General features: G+C 36.0%; 1 protein-coding gene across 4 annotated transcripts in view; it reads right to left on the bottom strand.

The window, feature by feature from the left end:
• Positions 1 to 23,834, bottom strand: part of NCAM2 (neural cell adhesion molecule 2) — a gene marked incomplete at both ends in the record, with an annotated part of 418,249 nt that extends 394,415 nt beyond the window's left edge. For all 4 annotated transcript variants that reach the window (XM_084232218.1, XM_084232219.1, XM_084232221.1 and 1 more), the window contains one exon: positions 23,780 to 23,834. In XM_084232218.1, coding sequence (XP_084088344.1) covers positions 23,780 to 23,834 — 55 coding nt within the window. The remainder of the gene's footprint in view (positions 1 to 23,779) is intronic.
• Between the last annotated feature and the right edge of the window lie 623 nt (positions 23,835 to 24,457).

Below are 24,457 nucleotides of genomic sequence, written 5' to 3'. Positions count from 1 at the left end.
CAGAAAATTGTTTCCCCCATAATTCATATATTACAATTCTAATTTGCCCCTGTATTGATATCAAGAAGTGAAGAAAGTTCTAGAGATTATCAGATTATGAAAATGGAGCCCTCAGGAAGGGGATTAGTGTCCTTTTCAAGAGACTCCAGTGAGCACCCTCAGCCCTTCTGCCCTTTTTTTAAAAAAAAGATTTATTTATGTGTGCATACAAGAGCTGGGGTGTAGGCCAGAGATGTGGGAGGTGAGAGGATTCACCAGAGAGAGAGTGGGGAGCAGAACAGGTGGATCTACTAAAATACAATGCTGAGGGAAACAGCGGGAGAGACAGGAGATATCTGCTGCACCATGTGGGTCACGAACCTGGTGGGGGCTGTAGATAGCTTCATAGCACTGAGACTTTAACCCAGTAGGTATGCCCCAGGCTTCTGCCATATGAGAACAAGAATACAGCTGCCTAAAAACCCCAAAAGGGGCCCTCACCAGACAATGAATCTGTCAACTTTTGGATCTTGGATTTCTCAAGATTTCAGGAGACTTTTTTAAAATTTATTTTTTTATTGAAATATCATTGGTTTCTATTGTTCGTTTTGTTTTACAGGTATAAGATCAGAAGATATTAAAAGATTTTTCTATTCTGAGCATTTAACCTCAAATATGCTTTTTTTTATCTTCTCTAATCTCCTCCTTCATTGCAATAAACCCTATCTTCAGATGAATACATTCTTGTATTTCTCTTTGACAGAATACTAGAAAATATTCAGCTTTAATGGTGCTTCTGTCCAAACATCATGTCACTCCCACTCTTTACCACTGTAATGATGCTTCTAGAATGAGTCCGTGTTGTGCCAAAAAGATTTCTTATCATAAACTTTTCAAATACCTGCAGATAGAAAATGGCTTAGGTTATTCTCTACATGTCTTCTGTTATCATTCACAATTCAATAAAAAATAGTGACCATTCTTAAATTTTCTCAACATTACCATCAAATTATTTGCCCAAAAGAATTATCAATTTGCTCAACACTCTTTAACTAAGAGTTCCATTTTATTAACACTGCAATAATTTTCCTGAAAACACGTCAAGTATTTCCATCATTTTTCTTTTAAAATATTCCCCCTTTGGGAGGAAAAAAAAACATTTATACTGTGGAATATATTTCAGGGAAATAAAATATCCTGGTTTGAAACCACATAAAATTAAGATGTATTTTCAATGCAGTAATTTTTTTTATCTTTAATAAAAGTGACTTTTTATTTAAGATGATAGAAAGTGAATTACTTCAGTTAATCACAAAAAATTAAACAGTGGGGAACAAATTATCTTGGAAATTTCCTCTCTGATATAAAAGGGTTGCCACACTTCTGGAGAGAGAGCATATTTAAAAAGTTCTGTTCCTTAATTTTTAAGCCATTCTCTTTTGGAATAAAATAATATAATAGGTATTTGGACAAAGTATTTCAAAGAATACTGGCACATTAACAATACTATTTAAGAGCACATAATTTTTTAACCTAATAGAGAAGTTTTCTTTCCTTCCCTAAAAGAACTGTTTAAGATTTTTCTTTAAGTTGAAATTTGATTTAGAGCAAGATGATGTTTGCTAGTTATGAATAATTGAATCAGTCACTTATGTCTTGAAGGGAATTTTTTTTCTTTTCACTTATGAAATCAGGATGTACATTAAGATAATTTGCAAGTTCTTCTCTTCTGAACAAATATATCAAGTTCCTGTTTTATATAGAAATTCCTGGAAAATGCAAAATCTGACTTTTCTCTCATGAGCAAAAAGGCAAGGTGTCTGACTCCAGTAGGTGTGATATCATAAAGGAACTGACATGTTGAAGGTGGCAGAACAAAACTGGTTGATTTTCTAGTTCTTCCTGAGGCAGAACCTCATTTTCACTATGTTGTTTCAATGGAATTCTCAGTACTTTGTGTACACCCATATAATCAAATTGCATTCACAAGTTGATATCACGTTCTCTCACTTACAAGGACATATCACATATTCTCTGTATTATTCCTTTGGGAATAAATGTATTATTACTGGTGTTAGGTGGTAAATCTCTTGAAAAATGATCTAGAGCTTATAAATCTTTTTATTACCCATAAGGGTCAATGACTGCACAAAACAAGGATTTAACAAATAGGAATGAGTGGATGAAATAGAAGCCCAAACTTTTCAGTATACATTTATGAATGTTTGTTTTCATTATTTATCACTTTAAACTATGTTTTAACATATTACTTTAATGTAAAAAATCTAATATCATAGAACTATCTCAAAATTAAACGTGAGACAACAATGCTTATCAAATAATATTAATTAATATAATCTGCTATAACAGGCTCTCTCCAAAGATTGTTACATAAAATGTTACTATTTAAAAATCCTGAATCTTTCCTGAAAGTATGGAAAGTATAGAAGTCATACTTTGAGGTATGGAAGTCATCTTCTATTAAGCTGCTTAAAACTACCACTGAATAAGTTCATTTTCAACCTTTCTTATGGACAAATATTATAGATAAGTAGTTCTGGATATGTAATATGGATAAATGCAGAAATAGCCTTGAATTCTCACTTGATAATAAAAATTATATATCTTATCTTCTGTTATTCCCCATTACCTGGAAAACTTGGAATTAAATGTTGCTTTAAAAAAGAATATAGGGCCTCCCCGGCGGCGCAGTGGTAGAGCGCTGGGTTGCGAAGCTGCCCGCTGCCTCTGCAGTGCTGGTTCGATCCCTGGCTGCTCCTTGGCCACCAGAGGAACCAGAGGAGGGTCCCACATGGCGCGCAGACCTCTCCTGCCGCCCGCTGCTCCCCTCAGCAGTGTACTTCGGTCCTTCTGCCTGCTCTGCTCCCCGCTCTGGCTCTGGTGAATTCTCTCACCCTCCCGCGCTTCTGACTGTACCCAGTGCTTGTATAAATAAATAAGTAAAATCTTTAAAAAAAAAGATTTCTTAAAAAAGAGTATAACTAGTTTAGATTTTTATGTCATTATATCAACTGTCTCCTATGTTCTGACTTAAGTTTTTAAGAGTATTCTTACATATATATTTCACCTGTGACCACAAGTAAATTTTCACATTTGCAAACTGCAAATATTAACAAATTTTTAAGTAAATGAAATATTCTTAAGTGTTCAATTTAAAGCATGGATATTTTTTATGATGGTTGACTTTGACTTTTAGCATATCTCTGTTATTAATGCTTTCTTATTTAATTAGTAGCAAGATATTTATTCATATACAAATTATTTTGAGTTTCTGAACTTTCTCCTGTTAAGCTAAAAGGAGATAAATGTTTGAACATTGGTTTCATCAGTGTAAAACATTAAAATTACAGAGTAGATCACTCAGAAATTAATACTTCATAATATTTTGTAAACACAAAATATTTAAAAGAAATGATATAATATTTTATAATTATTTCAAAATGCTATGTATGTTATAGAATATTCTTTAGACATACAGTTGTCAGAATAAATTAAATAGGGTGAAACAATTAAGTGATGTGATATTTTAGTAAGAAAATAACTCCCATGATCTTTACCTGGAGAATGCCAATGGAAAAGTCAGTCTGTTTTTTATAACTGAAATTTATTTTGCTATAAAAAAATCTAGGACAGGTGAAAGTTGAATGAATTTAGGTAGACAGGTATGCACATAACTAACAGTATTATAGGCAAAGATAATTTCTGGATTTTTTTACTACATTTCCTTGATATCTCCTCTGAAAATTTGAAAGGAAAAATACTGAGAAGAAATTTAAATATTCCTTATTGAGTTGCAAGCAAGCTATTGAGTTAATCTAAATAAAGATAGAAAAACATATAAATTTTTCAAATAATTTAAAGACAACTTTTATCTAGTTTATATTTCCATGAAAACTTTCTGATTAGTTGAAAGTGTATGTTTACCTTTGAAACTTTAAAAGAGTAAATATTCTAAACATTCATAAGAATAATATGGTCTTTATACTCACAACCAGGTACGAATCTCCTTTTTTAAATTCAAATTTACATTGTTATAGTTTTAATCTTTACTATTCTAAATATAAATAGCAACATGAGGTCATCATTACCTTATTCTTTTAAATAACTATTTATTGAGCATCTACTATGTGCCCCCTATAATGCAAAACTTTTGTCTATCATCTTAAAATCTGATTTAGAAAATAAGATAAATGAAATTAAGCATTTAAATGAATCTGGGACCGCATGGGATTATATGACAACATGTACAGTACTAATCCATACTCTAATGGTTTAGTTTGAAATGATAAAGAAACATAAAAAACAAAGTAGGACTTGAACTTCATTTTATGTGATAAACTGAGTTAAAGTGAGAATTAAAAAATGCTACTTGTAAAGGGTCTTAAAAGCTATCTCTGGAAAACATTTCTAAATTTGAAGTGGGTGATTAAATCAATTATTTTAGTTTTGTGAACTAGTAATCAATATTTACTCAATTTTCTCTCCTCCTTTGTATTTCCATTTTTTCCCTCCACATCTACACACTGAGTCTTTAATATTTTACAGCTCTGTAAACTTTATTACCCAATGGTTTCCTCAGTGAGCATAGCCATCCATCAATGAGTAATGAAGGTAAGAGAGAAAACCAAGTTTTCAATGTCAACTTTGATTTTTGAAGAGTGACTTTAAGTAAAGCATGTATGACAGAATAGACAGCCAAGACAGCCAACTTGAATGCCAAGTTTTCAGAGTCAAATACAGGAATACAGGCACCTAAATTGAAGAAGTATATTCATACCAAGGGTTCCTTTAAAAAAAAAAATATTGACTCAGAGTGAAAACTTTATTAAAAATGCAATGACTCCCATTCACATAAAAAGAGAAGAAAGATTAGAACCAGCTGTTGGGAAGGAAGAAGACAGGAGATGGATGGTCGGGTGTCTTTCAGAGGCTTATCCTTTTCTTCAATGCCCAGTAAGTTTTGATGGGACCCAGAAGGTAATCCAACCACCCCAACACCATATCTACTACCACATGCACTGAAAGATTTGTGAGTAGAACAGATTGTCTATTCATCCCTATCTGCAAGCATGGAAGCTGCTCCAGAATGGATGACTTAAAGGCAACACAGATAGGGGAGTCAAATTGGTCACAGAGGTCCCAGGTTTTACCTCTCTCCCAAGTCTTCAATGAATCTTCTACAATATGGGAGAGATTTTAAAAAATTTTCCTATTATTTTTCTATTATGGTGTTGATAATAGAAGAAATTAAGTGCTCATTGAACCACCTTGGTTGGGATAGAGAACCTCGATAATACAAAGGCCCAAAATGTCAATCTTTTTATTTTTAAATATATATATATATATATATATATATATTTAATTTGGTAACACTGGTTTATGGTATTTGATTCGGACACCTAGGATCACATCTCTTCAGATGTGGATTATCACACCACACCTGCCACTGAGCACCTATTGTCCTCCACCACCTTCCATGGGTCTGCTTTGTCATGTGCTCTTAACAAAGTGTGGGGAAAGTAAACAGAATGTAATCAGTGGAACAGAGATAACACAGCTTTACCAAAACAGTAGGTACCTCAAAATAAACATTCTAAAATTTTACTAGAGCATAGTTTTTCATAAAGTCATAGTCTCCTTGGAAGAATTTCAAGGAAGTTTGGATATTAAATTAACAAAGTATGTAATACCTTGCCTTATGGTAATGTTAATCATGGTAAGTAATATTAGAACAGTATGTGACTAGCACTTTTATAATCTCCATTTTATAGATGAATATGTGAAAGAACAGAGAAATCAACTACTTATTCACAAAGTGAGCACTTCCTCATCAAACAAGTGGGTGAGTAGGATTCCAATTCAAATTGGCCCAATTTCAGATTCTGCTCCAAACCATCACACAGCCTCTGGAATGGAAGGATTTTGAAAGCACAAGTGTTTGCAGGTCCACAAACAAAAACAAAACTTTCTGTGAGTACAATTAACAAATATTTTTCTTTGAAGCTAAAGGTAATCTAAATATATTTAGATAAATAGTAATAAGAGAAATCTGGGTCTCAGTGAATACAAAAAAGAGTGGGAAATAATACACAGATATTAATTTTCTAAACACATTATTTGGGTCACAGGTCCAGATTCACTCACAGGAAACCACTACCAACTTGTACATGGGAAAGAGCTCTAGCCCAGCACAAACCAGCTTCAATGCTTGGCACCTCCACATGCTGGCATGAATCCACTTAGTATCCAATCATTCAGCCAGAACATTTCAAAGACCATCCTGTGATGTGAATTCTGAACAGTTCAGAAACAATTTTGACTGATGCCATCAAACCATAAGGAGTAAAAGAAAATCAAAGCAATCTTTAAAAATCAGATCATTGAATGTTGCTTATAGAAAAAGACAGCTCCTCTAAAAATATACTGCTTTCCATAAAACCATAAACCATTCAATGGTAAAGTTGATAGATACTATCTAATATGAACACTATTACTTAGCTGCAAGTAAGTGAACTGAGTTATCTTGAATACCTACAAATATGAAACTGCTTTATATCAAGATTATCAAAATATCTCCCAAATGACTTTGTTCACTGTCATCAGAAATAGAAGCAGCAGATTATCTGTTGAGTAATCCTCAAAAGGGACTTGGTAATCACCACTGAAATACAAAAGAACTTGTATCTACAATTTGATGATTCAATACTTATTGTGAAATTACAAATGTTAAAACAATTTGTTAAGCAGCTTTGTTACAGGAAATACTGTAACTCAGTTATGCAGTGCAATGCAAAAGAGACCATAACACTGTTAGAAACTTAGCAGTCCTCATCTCTTCAATTACAAATTGGGAAAAACGAAAATGAAGAATTCAAGTCTGTGCATGCATTTCAATCACACAGCCCCTGAGCTGGAACCAGAGCATCTATGCTCCAAATGCCGATTTTTATCTATATTCAGGGACTATGTTTTGATGGAAAACATCATAAATTATGAATACTGTGTGCTGGGATTTTTTTTTTTTAAATAAGGTGGGAGAGCTGTTTAGCTGTTCATTTTGTGCAACAGAAAGACAACAGATATTGTTTTGTAGTCTTGAGAAATTAAACACTGCCTAATTAGTCTTCAGTTTTACAAAGTGTGAATAATAAATCCAATGTTTTACCATACAGTACATTTTCTTGTTAGAGGCAAAAAACAGCAAAGAACAAGTCATTTAAAATATTCATGAATTTCAACACTAATGAAAGTAATGAAACAAATATAGCAAACATTTTGACACAGCACTGAATGACAGAATGGCTTCCCAAAGGTTTTATATACATACAGCTACATGGGAATGCATCCATACACGCGTCTAACATGCCTGTTTACATATATATGGATAGATATGTAATTGCATGTATTTGGCCATTCACTGAAAACACAGGTGAGTACCTGGCATGGGACAATCATAATGGCCATGTGAGAATAGTAATTACAGTGCAGGCACATTTGGAGCTTTATGGGATCTAGGCTCTCAGCTCCACCATGGTGCAGGGCCTCATGGCTGAGGCAGAACTGAGGAATGAAGGATAATTATTGTTTATTCCTTGACCAAGTCAAAATGAACTCCAAAATCCAGGACAAAGTTCAGTCTCCCTCCCTGGCCTGTTTCCACCCTCCAGTGTCTAACCTCAGGTGCCTCAAGATCTACCTTGCCTTTAGTTCACTGTGTAGGCTCAGAAAGAAACATCCAGCAAATGGGACCTGCTGTAGCTCACATCTGGGGATGTGTTGACTGTAAATTAGAACCCTGATTAGTGAGTCCACAATATCCCCACATAATAATAGTCAACCTCCTTTAGCAGTTATTTCAAATCCCTTTCATTTTCAACTTTTCCTCTCAGGAAGACAATGGTCTCCTTTTTTATTTTTGATCCAATCAAATGAGTATTTTTTTTCTTGGTTTTCTTAAATGTGAGGTTTTCTTCTTCAGTTTGCAAAAAACAAAAGCAATTAAATGAATTGTTTCTTTAAAAAATAGTTCTGTACCTCCCCTGCAGTACGTCTCTGATTGAGGGAGGGAGTACCACAGGGGACTGAGCTGATGGTGCACAGCTACATAGGTGAAGGAAACTCTGTGGGGACTACACCTGAGGGGGTGGGGGGAAGCAAATATTACTTAAAAATGAACAATTATGTAAAAATAAAAAATGAATTAAAATAAATAAAAAAAGAAAATCAGAAAAAAAAGCTTCTGTTACATTATAAGCTTCTGGAAGTCTAGTCAGTTTCATGCAATCTGTTTTATTTCAAATCTACTACCATACTACTGCCATACTTTGGCTAACAGTCTTCAAGCACTGTATTTAAGAGAGACTCAGGCCTTCAAATTAACTCATTCAAGTCCCACCTCAGCCACTGCATAGCCATATGACCTCAGGCCAATTACTTCATCACTCTATCTCTTATTTCTTTATCTGTAATATGTATATACATATGTGTGTATATAGATATATAAAACATATATACAACACATAAATAGAGAAGGAGTTATGTGTCTAGATATGAAGTGATATCAAGTATGACAGCTTACTTAGGAGTTCGCCCAGGATACAGCCTGTTCACAAAATCAGTATCCTGTCCCACCAGTCCTAAACTTCAGAAGAGTAAACTTATACACCATGTAATTGGTTTCAGTTTCCCTTTGAGGTGACTGTTACTAAGCAGTCTGATTTCAAATCCCAACTTTGTTGCCAAATAACTCTGTGAGCTTGACAAGTTATTTAATCTACTCACTACCTCTTTATAACCTCTTTCTTAAAATAGAATCAACATCAAAAGATAATTTGTAAAATTTACTTAAATCACATGCAATACAAAAGGAACATAAAATGTACACGATAAGTGTTTAATTACTGATTTTTCCATTATTTACACTTTTCAAAAAAAAAGATTCTTAAAGATTCCTTGGCAGGCACAATTCAAGAAAAGATTCTTAAACGTTCCTGTAGCAGACACAATGAGCTACCCTCCCATACACTATTCCGTCTCCTCATTCTTCCTTACTAAACAGGCACTGAATTTGATTGGTCAATCAAGCGCTTCCAGAGAAGCTGGTCTTTCCCCTTAGTCAAGGGAAATCAAGGCAATGTATTCTCCTCATCAGTGTCTGGCTTGGGGGGGGGGGGTTCATATGAAACATTTCTATCCAGTTAGAATTGAAGGAAGTGTGCTGGATGACATATGGGGATTTGCCTTAAACATTTAAACGAGGCCAGTGACAGAAATATTTGTCTTTCTAAAACTTCAAACATATTGCCTAAAAACATGAAACATGAATCTGCTGCAGTCAATTTTCTTTATAAAGTCAAGGAAAATTAGCGAAAACTGATGAGTAACACGATGTGCAAACATGCCTGCAGAGGTCTTCTTATATGTTATCACAGATATTTTTAAGTCCTTTTAAATTTGTTCTGTTCTTTGCCTCTAGAAGCATCCTAAACTGATGTAATTTCACTATGAAAGTATCCCGTGAGTCACCACAAGCTGATGACTCACTGAATTATTAATAATTATTATGTTTCACAATAGGAGCCATTTAAAAATATAGCTTATACTTAAATATTAATATTCTATAGTTCTTAATGAATTATACTAACCTGAACAATCCACTACCCCACCTATCAACCATTCAGAATCCAATATCTATAAATCCTGTTGGCTTTTCATGCTCATTAATCTTTAAGTCCCTAAAAGATTTACTGGTTTACTTATTGGTAGTTTTTCATCCAGAGATTGGTCATCCAAAAGAAATGGCTAGAAAGGATGGTAAACACATAAAATCCAAACTACTCTTTTTTTTTTTTTTTAAGAGGGGGAGAATATACTATTGTCTTTTTTTTTTTTTAAGATTTATTTATTTATTTATACAAGCACTGGGTACAGTCAGAAGCGAGGGAGGGTAAGAAAGTTCGCCAGAGCCAGAGCGGGGAGGAGAACAGGTAGAAGGACTGAAGTACACTGCTGAGGGGAGCAGCGGGCGGCAGGAGAGGTCTGCGCGCCATGTGGGACCCTCGCCTGGTAGCCGGGGAGCAGCCGGGGATCGAACTGGCGCTGCAGAGGCTGCGGGCAGCTTCGCAACCCAGCGCTCAACCGCTGTGCCACTGGGAAGGCCCCCAAACTACTCTTAATACTTCCTCTCGTCAGAATTCCTTGCTACTTCAGAGGAACTATATTTCAGTCAGAAGCATCAGGAAGGTTTTAGAAGCAAATATTAACTGAATTTGAAGTTCAAGTATTTTACTCATTAGATACTACAGTTCCCTTATCTGTATAATGATAGTTCAGAACTCATACAAATATATATACATATTTTATATTATAATGAATATAAAACTGAGGTAACTCATGAAAGTACCCTGTAGGGTGACTGATAGATTTTCTTCTGACAAAGATTTTCTCCTTAATCAAACTTGGGCCAGGCTCTACTGAGCCCTCTTTTCAAATAAACCTCAATCTTAATCTATAAAGATTTTATCAAAATACTCATGCAATTTTCAACAGCTCAAGGCCACTTCCTTGGAAAAACTCTAACTCCCATTAAATTACCTGCCTGAGAAAATTCAAGGCTGCAAAAAATATTTGCTATTTGTTTCCACGAACACATAAAGATAAAGCTAGACTCCCAGTCTCTGTGGAGGGTGGGAACCAGTTAGTAATTCCGATAGGTTTCACACGGACTAAACCCCTTCCAGATTTTCATAATTTCTCTCTTCTCTGACTCTATCAAGACCCCTCTGACTCACCCCCTAGATCCTCATTTTTCCTTTTAAGTCACCTTTGTACAAATCAAAGTTCAGTTCAGTTTGGATATTTTACCCTATCGAAAATAGTAATATGCTACATATCTGATTAGCATATTCAGGAATATATTAGAGAATAAATTCTGCCCTTACCACATTAACTATTGTCTGTTGCTGTTCATGTTTGACGCTTCCTTTATTCAATTAATTAATCAAATACTAACAGACAGATGCTGCTCATTGAGGAAAATAGATCGACATAACTACACTGATGCAAGGGAAGAAGGAGATGCTCAACAAAACACAGGATGATTTCAGGCAGTTTATCCTGGCTCTTCAAATCTGACCCACCACCCACTTTCCCATTCCTTTTTAGCTGTTACCTTTCTTGAAAAAAAAAAAAAAAAACACAGGGAAGCATCTGTGCTACTAGTACTTCATTTCCATTCTCACCAACTCATTTTCTTGCATGCCTTTCTGCCAATGATTGGAATGTGACTTGGAGTTACACTTAACTCTGTTTAAAGCTGTAATTAGGAAAAGTCACTTATCTATGACAACCTCTTTTCCATCACACATCATCATATTCATATATCACTTGAAATATGGAGACTTTGAAATGAGGTATAGGGGTGAGAGGCATCCACGAAAGAAGAGAAAAGTGCAACTTAAGAAATATGTTCCTTTTACACTACAGTTAACACATTTAATGCGTTGCCTTTCCTTGCAAAAAACAGATATATTCTATTTAACGAAGTCACTGTTCACCAGTCCCTCTATTAATGCACAGTATAGAGAGGAGAGTGTTTTTAATAAAATGTTTCATTACAATAGAAATGGAATAAGGGCTTGAAAGACAAGTACATTAGCAACTGATGGTATATCATAATTGCTCAAATTTCTATAGTAAGAAGTATTATTTTAATATCATGAGAAAACTAAAGTTAAATATTTCATATCCATGTTGAATATGGCTATGAAAGTTTTCTGTAAAGCATTCAGGATGGCATAATATCACTTAATAACCTAGGTGGAGTTTCGTTTCTAAATTGTAGGCCACATGCAATCCTTACAGAGGTAAAATGCATTAGCATTGGGTTTATGAGAGGACTTTGAAATAAAACGACTAATGTAGATAACCAATTAAAGTTATTATAAATGAGAAATTTTAGGGGGGAAATGAAAGTAAACATGGATGAATCAGAAGCACTCAGAATATCTTTAATTGAAAACTGTTTCAGATTGAAAGTTGCATACACAATAATGGTAACATTAGTGGAAAAATGGTAGGCAGATAATTAAAAAGGTGATAAGATATTCTGGAGAATCGGAAAATGTATACTGTCCAGTCAACTAATGTTTCTATCACTGAAGGCAGACAGAGAACATCATAAGATAATGATAAAACATGGCTACCAGACAAGTGAAAAATTTTTGAGGTTAAATCACGTATCTTTTTTTAAAAAGGAGGCAAAATCCATGAAAAAATAAGGTAAAATAATAATTCTTTTATTTGTGTTGCTGTACATAATGTTTGGAAATGGCTTCCAATAATCATTGATTGAGTAATTAACTTTTATCTAACCACAGAGGATTATCCTGATTTTGAGGACTTTAAATCCTTGCTGTGTTGACATTTCAGACATTCAGTACAGACGATCCCTTAATCTGTTTAACGGTTCCATTATCAACATATAATATCTCAGTCATTCATTTCTATACATTGAAGACTTTGATAACCCAGCTATATAACCATCTCCTATGCCTCAAAGCCTTCCAAAGATCAAATTTTAGGGCAAGATCTAAAAATATTACTAATTTCCAGTCAAATTAATTTTGAGTTTAGGATATAAAATAAGGGACAAGGTAGGTCATCTTTGAGGCTCCTCCTTGATTATTTTCTACATAGTCACATACTTATTGAAGACATATCACACCCATGGTACTGATATAAACTAAATATGTAAAATAAATATCCACAGATATATCCAAAAAATCTAATTTTTACTCAATGCTTATATTAACTATATTTAAATCACCAGGGTAATGCTTAAACATTCATTCAGCACATAGTTGCTAAAGATCAGCTATGTTTCAGGGATACACTTATGAATTTACAGTGAATTTTCTGGTCAAGTACATTGTATATAATGGAAAGCCAACATGAAAAGTCATCATTGCTCCCATGGAATTCACATGGAAGATCACCGCACCATACAGTCTGACAAAAAGATTTCATATATGTTACTGTCCTTAACTGAATCTTCATTACCTTGCAAATTGACTGGCATATAGTTGGAAATTAACATATATCTGTTGAGAGAAAGCTGTCTTCAGTGATGATGTATGTGTGCTAAATCTTGAAGATCAAAAGAAATTGTCCAGAGAAAGAAAGGCAGGAAAAGTGTAAAAGACTGGGCACACTATACACAAGTTTCAAGTTTGGGAATTCCAGAAATAGTGCAAGCGTGTTTGGCATGCATGATAATGAAGCTGAGAAAAAAGAATTGTGCAAATGAAAAGGCGAAAGTCTTAACAGTTCTAAGTCAGGAACACTCAAACACTTCAAATGAAAGGTGGACCTCTAATTAAAATTAACAGCATGTGTCCTGTAAACAGAGTCCAAAAGTAACTTTGAAGACCATAGTGACATAAAATATGTATAGTACTAAGAAGTTATTTTTAAGAGTTGCTTCAGGGATATGAGGAAACTATGCTTAAGCAAAAACACATACATTATAATAGAAAAATGTGCTGTATCTAGAGTAAAATATTTATACAAGTCCTGGTTCTACAAATTTTAACTTTTCTTCTTGGAAAAGCAATTTTTACCTCTTTCAGTTTCATTCCCCTCTCTTCAAAATGAGAACTATATCTACCTTTCAGGATAACTGTGGGACTTCAAATAGGTTAATTGAAGTTGACTATATATAAGTTGACTACACACACACACACACACACACACAACACACACACAAATTTGTCAACTACTGTGTCTCAGAGTATAGTATATACATTTTAAAATATTATAACTCCAATGCTTTGATAATTTGAAAGTTTAATCTGGTATGAAATTGTAGATAATCTATAAAAGTGGTAGGGTAAAACTAGTTAATCTGCATTCAAGAGTATGAAAAAGAAGTTGACAGAATTGAAAATGTGTTTAAGTTCACTTAGTATTAGACAGTTATAAGTTGTTAGTAAATAAAATTCAAAAAATATAAATATTATGGATTAGTATCTTAGGAAAATATGACATATGACATTTGACATATATTTAATGTTTCATTTTGATCTTCACCTAATCTGTGTACAGCATTTCTCTCATAGATGACAAAAAGCTATTGCTATAATATCAAGATGAAATTTCTCTGCTCAGGTGATATGTTCAATATGTACGATTGACAGAAATAATAACAAGAGAGAAATTAAATAGGACAATAAATGCAAAAATAATTAGAAAGCCCAATATTGTAGTTACAAAAGCCACCAGGGACAGACAAATTACAATACAAAAACTGTCCTCTCATTAATATTTAGAATAATTAAAAGTGTGCTTATTTTCTTATATTGGGACCTACTACCCTAAAATGTAGCCTTAGTCTTAATACATTGGTTTATTTTATGTAGTGACGTGTGTTTCTACTATAATACCATATCTGCATCTCTGAAAAATGCTGGTGTCTGCAAAGTTTTGCAGTAAAAGATATCATGGCTTCTGGGAAAAGACAGGATTAGAGGCCAGAACATTCAACAAAAATCTACAGAAATTTAAAATGAAGCCCTAAAAACCATAACAATCGTAATTAAAATTAAAGTTAATTAATTTAACTTTAAAGTTAAATTAAAGTTATTAATTTAATTAATTAAAGTTAAATCTCCACTAGGCTAAATTTTCTTCAATATAAGACCTTTAGGGCATTCACTTTAAAATAAAAACTATTTTCCATGTGGAAATTAAAAATAAATAACAATAAGTAAACACATCATTTTAACCCAGGAGAAAATGATTCCCAGTTTCTTTAGCCACACATTCTCAAGGTTATCCAATACGTAATGCTATAGAAAATAAGATGGCCTTAAAATCACTAACAAGCCAATACTTTCAATAAATGGACAACTGAGATGAACTTCCATGTTTTATTTAATATCTTCATAGATTACTGTGCTTTCTTTTCAACTCTGAGAAAGCTTGTTCTTGCTCATTTAAAAAAAAAAAAAATGAGCTAAGGAAATCCTGTATGGTCAACACAATTCCTGCATCAGTCCCCATTTATCAAATGCATATCAGGTAATACCTAGGAAAGAAACTCACATTGAAACAGAAAAGTCTGAATTAGATATTAAATGTATTTAAAGTTCTGTGGCTAGAAATTTGGATGTCAGCATACAGAACATATTTGATATTTGTTCTAGGAAAATGAGACACTCTCATTCTCAAAACAGCATCTACTAAGCATGATTTTATCAGCATTAAATGCCCCACACAGCTCTCTAGCATAAAATACACACTCAAAAATATTAGTTCCCTTGAAAAAAAATTCAACTGTTCATATTCATTATAAATTTTTGTTTTGTTTTGTTTTTATTTTTAATATAGTGTTTGTTTCCTTTTTTGTTTTCCTATTTTGTCATGTTTTTGTTTTGTATTTTAGTTTCCGCAGACTAAACAGAAAAAGAAAATGCTATGGAGAAAGCAGAGAAAAATCAATGAAGATTATCTAGTAACAGCAAATTTCACCTACAAGTTTTTTTTAAATTCTACCCAAATTTCCAGACTATAATACATAGTAGTATACAAATATTGTAGTGCACAAATATATTAATGATGTACACAAATATACTAATGATGAAAGAATGAAATAAAGGCATATCAGAAAAGTAAAAGTGGAGGAAAATCCTGAAGAATTGGCAACAGTAAGAGCTCAATATTCGCAAATTTACTACTGACATATCTATCTAGATATCTCATGACTAACTTAAACTTAAAATACAATTAAAAAAAAAAAGATAAACCCACCAGATGTATCAATATGGATGGGACGGGAGGGAATTCACCAAATCAAATAAGCCAGAAAGAGAAAGACAAATACTGAATGGTTTCACTCATACTTGGAATATAAAAGAAACAAAGCAAAGTCAGAAAAAACAAACAAAAACAAACCCTAGAAATTTGACTGTAAAATTGAGGTTGCCAGAGCAGGAGAGTTGATGGGAAGACATCAAAGCATGGAGGGGGCACAAGGGTCTCTGGGGGAGGACAGTGAGTGGTTGGTGGGGGGTGTGGTGTGGGCAGCATGCACCTGGAGAGGTGAGATCCTATGCCTCTGAAGCCAATACAGTGTTGTTATCCCATGTTACTGCAACAATTTTTTTTAAGATTTATTTTTATTTATTTATGCATACAAGAACTGGGGTGTAGGCAAAAGGTGTGTGGGGGGGTGAGAGGATTCCCCAGAGACAGAGTGGGGACAGAACAGGTGGATCTACTGAAATACACTGCTGAGGGGAGCAATGGGTGAGACAGGAAAGGTCTGCTGTGCCATGCAGGTAGCTCCCTGGCTGGGGATCAAACTTAGGCCATAGTGGGTGGAGTTAGCTTGATAGCACTGAGACTATCAAGGTTACCCTATGCCACCAGGGAGGCCCTACAATAAAAAATTATAAACAATACTCTTGACTAAAATAAGTGCCTTTCTTTATGTATGTATTTCTATTAAGATGTAACCATTCTTTCTGTCAAATAGGCTTAAAACTTAGGATGCAACCTTCTTCCCAATCCTTCAAATTGAATCTGTTATTAAGATCCATAACTCTTCCACAGACACGCATGTCATGTCCATTTACTTCTTCATTTCCTTTGGTCCTTCCCCACATAGCCAGTAGATTTAAAATACAAAACATGAACCATGTCATTTTCCTACCAAACAATGCCTTCCAAAGTTCCTCACCAAAGGTCAACTTGAGTAGAACAAGGTCAAACTCAATTGGAAGTTTGAAGGCATAAAGGCCTTACTGCCTCCCAGTGCCACCAATATTCCCATAATTGAATTTAACAATTGACCTTTCCCAAGCCTTCACTTTTTCTTTTTCTCAACCTTGTACTTGTTCAGCTTATAAGATTCTCATGAGAAAAAGAGAGTCAAATAATTACATCAAATGAAAAGTGGTTCCATATTAAATAAGCATTCTTAATGTTTTTCTAAATTATTTTTATTTTCATTTTCATGGTCATGAACTATTTCTTAAGAAGGACTATCTCTCGCTTTTTTCTTCAATCCCATCCTTATATTCCCTTCACACTTTCTTAACTAAAACCTTAACTTAAACTGTTCTTCTGTCTGATATCTGTCTCCTTCCCTACAATATTTCTCCTTGTATTATTTTCTCCATGTAACCAAACCATGTTGAGGCTTTTCTCTGCTTCAGTGAGTATCAAGATGGCGCCCTAATGAAAACGCAAATCACCACACAAGTCCTGAGTTTAAATCTATGTTTCCTAACTGTGCAACCTTCAACAATTATAAAATTATCTATGCCTCACAACCTTCAAGTGTAGACTGGGAAATAATAGAGAATTGTACCTATTAACTAGTTAGAACATGTAAAGTACATTGAATAAAGGCTGGAAATTAATAAACACTGAATAAATTTTGGCTCTTTCCATAGGGTTATATTTAAGGGGTTCTTAATGGGTTATATTTAAACAATTTATCAAGCATATCATATCTTTTGCCATTTTGTTGACTAATTTATTGAACTCTCTTATGATCAGTTGGCTCTGTAAATTTAAATTTTTTGTATTTTCAGTTATTGACATCAGTTTCTATGTATCACTTGTGCCCCACATGTACAAATTCAATCAAAATACATTAAATATGTTAAAAAATAGGCAATGATCTAGAAGTATATCTAGTAGCAGCAGCAATTCCAGATAACTACCAACTATACTTGGTAAGGCAGATCAGATAATTTCCTATCCTTAAACTCATTCATTCATAAAATAGTTAATAATCCCTTGAATTCTTGATGATAAGTAGTTATAAGGTAGTCAGAAGCACTTTGAGCAAGTGCTCTATAATTTTTTAAGATACTAACATTGTAATACTTCAACAAGTATTAGATGATTGACAAAATGATCAGGATTTAAATATCATTATTACATGGAGTTGAAGAAATATTAGGTTATTATTTTTTTAATCACTGTTAAAATTTGGTGTTCAGAGAACTGAAATAAGAATTTTGAGATCAGGGCCTCCCGGTAGCGCAGTGGGTTGAGCGCAGCGCTATGAAGCTGTCTGCAGCCTCTGCAGCATGGGTTCGATTTCTGGCCCGCCAGGGAGCAACCCATATGGTGAGGCAGACCTCTCCTGCCTTGCCCGCTGCTCCCCTCAGCAGTGTTTTTCAGTCAGTCTGCCTGCTGTGCTCCCCACTCTGTCTCTGGTGAATTCTCTCACCCTCCTGTGTCTCTGGCCTGTACCCCAGCTCTTGTATAAATAAATATATTTTTAAATAAATAAAATCTTAAAAAAAAAAGAATTTGGAGATCAGAGCTCTACTTACTAATGCTTTAACTTTTCTATTTGATCATTATACTAATCATGTAGTCATCCTTAGTCTCTGGGTGACTACTACCAGTCTGACAATTTACCCACAGGAGGGATACAGGATAGAAGAAAAGAAACCCATTCCTCAACACCCTCTACTGCCATCTACTGGAAAATTGTGAAAATAAATTTGCACTTTTATCACCATCATTAGGAATGGAACCTCCTGGAGTTGTTCATCATACCACCTGTACAACCATTCTAGGAATGCTACCTGATAAGGTGTTCACAACACTGCAGACATAAAGACTTTGATGAGTGAAAGAAGGATGAAAAAGTCACTTTTATCAATGAATTAGATGCCCTCCCCTTCAATAGTTTTTTTTTTTTTAATCACAGAACAGCTTATGATGATTTCTAAGAACTGAATAAAATGTGTCCTAAAACCATAAGTAGAATTATCTGTATGCAAATTATACAAAAAAATAGTGCCTAGCATAGTAAGACTGACATTTTACAAGGTTCCTATAGATAACTATTATCATAATTGCTCCTTGTGGCACTACAGCAAGACCACTAGTCAGATAATTTTACATCAAATTTTCAAATAATTAGATAATGATTCCTCAAATTTCTTCCTCAAAATCAAGAGCTTCTTAGTAGTCTATGTTTTCTTATTTCAATTCCAATGTCCTATCCGTACCCCTGCTAGTTTTAGCAAATAAGATGGAGTCAAGAAAATATTGATTGACTCAAAATTCTTCAAACTCTCATCTGTTGATTGTTAGGCTTATAAATACTCTCAAATTTTCCTATCATTCCGCTGAACTATCTAAATTTAGGAAACTCTGTTTCATGACCTTTTTAAATTGTTTTGTAATGTTTAATGAATTGGCAGAGGCACAAGTGAATATGTGAAACAAGAAAGCCCACTGTTAGCTATTTGAGACCAGCATTATTATTACAATTGTAAATAGTTAAAAGTTTTTAAAATATTTAAGAGTATCATGCAGATGCACTTTCATCTGCTAAACAATTGAAAAGATACCTTGACTCTATGAAGCTCAGGAATATTACACTTAATGAAAGTATAAAAGTACTGGTTCCATCTTAAAGTGTTCTCATATTGTATCATTTGGAAATTTAAAACTAATTTATAACCTGTTTAACAGGCCTATTTTCTATATACTTGCATAGTATAAAGGGTATAAAGAATTTAGAATCTAGGTCAATAAAACTTGAAAAGCAACCTTTATAAGTATATTAAAATTATCAGATTAATTTTGCATACACCAACACTCAGAGGATTAATTTAATTTTGGCTCAAAAAACAAAAGCAATTCAGACTTGCTCTACCACTTCTCAAGCACTTTCTTCATACTCTCACAAATTCACCAGTATGAGAGATGACCCTGAAAATAGAGGAATTAAAATAATTTCCAAATGTCAAAAGCCAGGGAGATCAGCAGAACTAGTTCCAGGGCCTTCAGATTGACACTCCAGCTTCTATTCAAACTCTCCCTCACAAGGAAACAGGCAAAAAACAAATTACACTGTTCGGCATGGTTACTAGCTTCCATTTCTGTACCTCATTTCTCAGTCCTGTTACAAACTCCTTCTATGTTGGAAAGAAAGTCATTTTATTTACAAAATTATATAAAGTTCGACTTTCTTCTTGAACTGAATGACGTTCTTTTGTTCTATTAATTGCTGTCCTAATGGGTCATTACTTCTGGGAGAACATTAGACCCTGTGTCATTGAAAAGACTCATCTGACACCAGGGACCCACCAGCTTCCCCACAGGATCCATGGGCTCCAATTCAGCTTTCGAAACAAAAATGAGCAAATCCTCTACTTAACAAATCCTTTAACATAAATCAGGGAAAGAAATCCTTGGGGTTATTCATTGACAATAGGAATAATAATGGATATGGTCTATCTTCTCCAAGTGGAAATGAATTTGAAGTTGATTGAATAGAAACCTTACCCAAAAAAAAAGGGATAACATCCAAGAATTAGAACAGGATAGATAGAAAATATGTCTGAAAGTGGCTGCAACTGGGTAATAGCCTATACAGAGAAGGGTATGGGGAGCACTTCCTGTAGACCGGAAAGGAATAGACACCCACACACCTGTGCTTTATTTTTAGAAGGAACACTTCTCTAATGAACAATGACTTACTAGCACTTCACCAAAACAGTAAATGTAGGCATAGGTCTATAAGCTTAAGTCATTAAATGGGCCATTCCTCACCTTCTCCTCATGATTTTGGCTTAGGTAAGTGTTCTAAACTGTGTGTGGTTGGAGTGAATTGCAAGAGAGATGAATAGCTCTGTTCATACCTTACATTTCCACACAAATATGCTTCTATTTTGTATATGTGAATATCCAGTAGGAGATGGATTATTAATTTATTTGAATCATTCTGAGAAAAAGATTTTTTTAAAATGATAAAAGCTTCAGGAAAGCAATCAATATGCCCTACAGCTTGGGAATCTGGATTTACACAGATCCACACAGCAAATGCACTGTGAATCACAGACTCAGGTTATTAGTGGAGATTTATGATGACAGAGGATGTGACCACATTTTGAAAACAAAGGAAAAATAATTGCAAAAGTTAGAGTTATAGAATTTCCTTTCTATTGCCAATTAAATTAAGAATGGACAATTAAATCCCAACCTAACTTCATTAGATATTAATCTGACAGTGGAAATAAGAGGCTTTTAAAGGAAGGCTTCTGGTATTAAAAAAGGGGGGGGGGGCTCACTACAGCAGGACAATAATGCTGTGTTGAAAGTTAGTAGAACTATTAGACCTTGTTAGCTAATTATGGTATTGGCATCCACTTAAGTTAGTCAGTTTTTCACTTCTGTCATTTTGTCCTATTCAACTGCTGCAGTTCAAAACGTTTTGACTACTTAAAAGGGAATACATCATCGTTGCCTTTCCCCAGCCTAACTGCACACCACTTTCCAAAGCAATAGCTTCAATCATGCTTCATAAAATCCCCTGCAAGTATATTGTTGGAAACATAAATCAGCAAGCTGGGAATTTAGTATTTCTAAGGCAAGCTCAGGGATCACTGACTGGCAGCTTTTCCATGGCCCCATTTATAAAAGAATAAACAAAATTATGAGTTACACTAGATTCATTTTTTTTAAATTGCTCCCAGTGGTGTGTCTGATACTTGCTGCTGCATCCTTAATTGGAGAACAAAACACCGGCATTGAGGAATTGGACTCCAGGATCAGGATTGCTGTTTCCAAGCACCTCTGACTTCACGAGAACACACAACACCGAAGTACTACATGTTTCATTTCACAAAGGCTAGGTCTCTCTGATATGCATCTATCCCTTTATGGGTGCCATGCATTTTTTATTGCACTATATAGAGAGATCTTTAGAATGATGCTCTCCTTGTTCTCTGCTTCATTACAGTGGCTACGAGCTCCCCTTCAGGCATGCTTCTTAGAGCCCTTCTTTATAATCCCCCTGCATTCTGAATTATAAATTAGGTGCCTCACAATTTCACATATGTTACATGTACAAACCCAAATGATAGGTGCCATAGGTACTATTTAAACAATCCTAGATTTCCCTCGTATCTCCCAAATTCCAACACACTTAATGTCTACAATGATACATTCATACTCCACAACTGAGAAGATTTTCTTCTTCAAAGCTGTCACAATGTAATGGCAAGTCTGCATAAACTTGCCTGCTATTATGCCCTCATCTTGCTCCATCTTATCTGTACTTGGTTAATTGCAGGATTTTAACTGTAATTCTCAGGGATTGCTTCTTAATATTCAGAAATACCTGACTCTATTATAAATGAACAGTTAAACATAATCAGCTGCTGTCCAATTTACTAAAGCAGCTCAGCTGTAGGGCATAAAGTATGTTGTTGATATTTGCTAGAACAGTGATTAGATTAACTGATTGGGTTAATATTAGCTTCAGATGGGCATATCTGCAATTTTGCTAACACTGAATTTTTGCATACTCTATGTTAAGGGCAAATCAGCAGCAGCTTACCAAGACACTTTACAAACTATAGCAACATTCAATATTTGCATCTTGATTTCTGAATGCAAAATATGCATCCAATCGTGTTTCATCACCACTAACACTATTGCTTTAGGGAGGAGAAGGGCAGAGGAAGGAAGGCTTCATATCCAAAATGTCAAGCCCTGCTGAAGAATGATAGAAAGACCCAGGGAGTGTAGAAGAGCAGAAACAACCATTTCTGGGCTTAAAATGGAGTTCTACCACCCCCTGCTGGACCAACTGAGCAACACAGAAGAGGTTAAAAAATGCTTAGAATTGAATATAGTGGAGATTATTTTAACTTGTTTTATAATTTATTTTTTCTCCAGAAACAATTTCATGCTACACTAATAATACAGCATTCTCTGCAATTGTTGCACACCACAAATTACTGCTATCTTCTTACTTATAAAGCCTTCCCACCAATACAGGTTTTAGCATTTTGTGCCCCCAATTAAATGTCCAAACTTGTGTGGACAGTTGAAAATGTCTCCATTATAAATACATTTTATGTGACTAGGAACTATCTGAAAAAGCAAGATAAATTCACATCTATCCCTTTACAGATAAACAGAGGTAGCTTCCACAAATTCTCTGTCAGGTTATTCTAGTAAGCTATTCCTATTTTTCCCCCTTGAGGAGATAAAGGCCAGTTCTCCACAAACTAACAAAAAAAGAATCCCTTATAGGTGTAATCACAATCTGATGTTATAAAAATGCTCAACCTTGATATATTAACAGGGGGTGAAGGGTGTGAAAATAAATGACTGCAACACATCCCTAGTTTTATCCATCTGCTTCCTTACACACACCATCCATGGCACCCTCTCTTAGTTTTCAACAAAAATAGCCATCATCTTTCACTTCACAGTCAGGAATTGGGGTCTTCTGGGGGAAAAGGGAGGAAAATAAGAGTCTCTAAGAATCGAATTTCTTGCACACAACAGAGATTCCACCAACGAGTTTGATGCTGATAGTTTTCTCTGTTTCTATAAAACATCATCGTTCCGTTCCCCTTCCCAACCTGATATTTAACTGTTAACACACTCATGCAATTTTTGCTCCTGAAAACCATTAAAAAAAAAAAAAAAAACCAAGATCCTGGGGGGGCCAGGGGGGAGCAGCAGCAGCAGCAGCAGCAGCAGCAGCAACCCCAGTTTGCCTGGAGCTCCTGCTCGCTGCTGCCCATCTCCAATTCTCTATTTTCCCTTATTTAAGGATCTTGGCAGAACAGAGACAATCTTTAGCGGCAGCTCCAAGACCCAGCGCCGAGAATCCTCCTACCCCCAGCACCAGCACCAATAACTCTAACTTTAGTTCTTGCATCTCATGCCTCCCGTGCCTGTGCCGGGGGTGGCGAGCCAAGAGACCCGGGCGCCCCGCTCCTACCTTGCCCGCTCCTGACAAGCAACCCGAGCAGGTAGAAGGCGAGCAGGAGGCTCATGTTCAGGACGTGAGGCCGCTGGACAGTTCCAAAGTTAGCAAGTCCAGCCCGGGCGAGGGAACCTGGCGCTGCACGGCCGCTCCCGGAGCCCCAGCCGCCCGCAGCCCGCGCGCTCCTCCGCGCAAAGTGACTCCCGCGCCGCTCCCTGCCGCACTATATCCCGGCGGCGGCGGCAGCAGCAGCAGCAGAGGCAGCAGCAGCAGCAGCAGCAGCAGCAGCAGCAGCAGCGGCCGCCGCGGCGGCAGCAGAGCCGGGCGGGGAGGGCGCGGGGGCGGGGCGGGGCGGGGCGGCGCGGCCGAGGCGTATCCCTCCGCGCCGCACGGCGCGTCTCCCTCCGCGGGCGCCGTCGGGCCGGGAGGCGCGCGGCGGGTCCCTGGGCTCCGGCGCTCGGGCTGTCCGGGCGCGTCCGCGAGTGGCCGCCCCGCGCTCGGGGTCGGCGCCCCGGCGCGCCTGGTGGAGGAGGAGGAGGAGGGGGCCCGCCTCGAGCTCGCGCTCCGTTGGCGGAGCCGGCAGCGGGAGCGCGGCTGCGGGGCTGCGGGGCTGCGGGTTCGAGGCTCCAGCGCGCCCCGCGACGCGGGAGCCGGGCGCTAGGAGCGGGCGGCGGGCTCGGCAGCTTGCATTCC

The sequence above is a fragment of the Talpa europaea genome, assembly GCF_964194135.1.
Source record: "Talpa europaea genome assembly, chromosome: 4".
NCBI lineage: Eukaryota > Metazoa > Chordata > Mammalia > Eulipotyphla > Talpidae > Talpa > Talpa europaea.
Note: the sequence above shows the minus strand (reverse complement) of the source record. Positions and strands in the feature narration are given on the sequence as shown.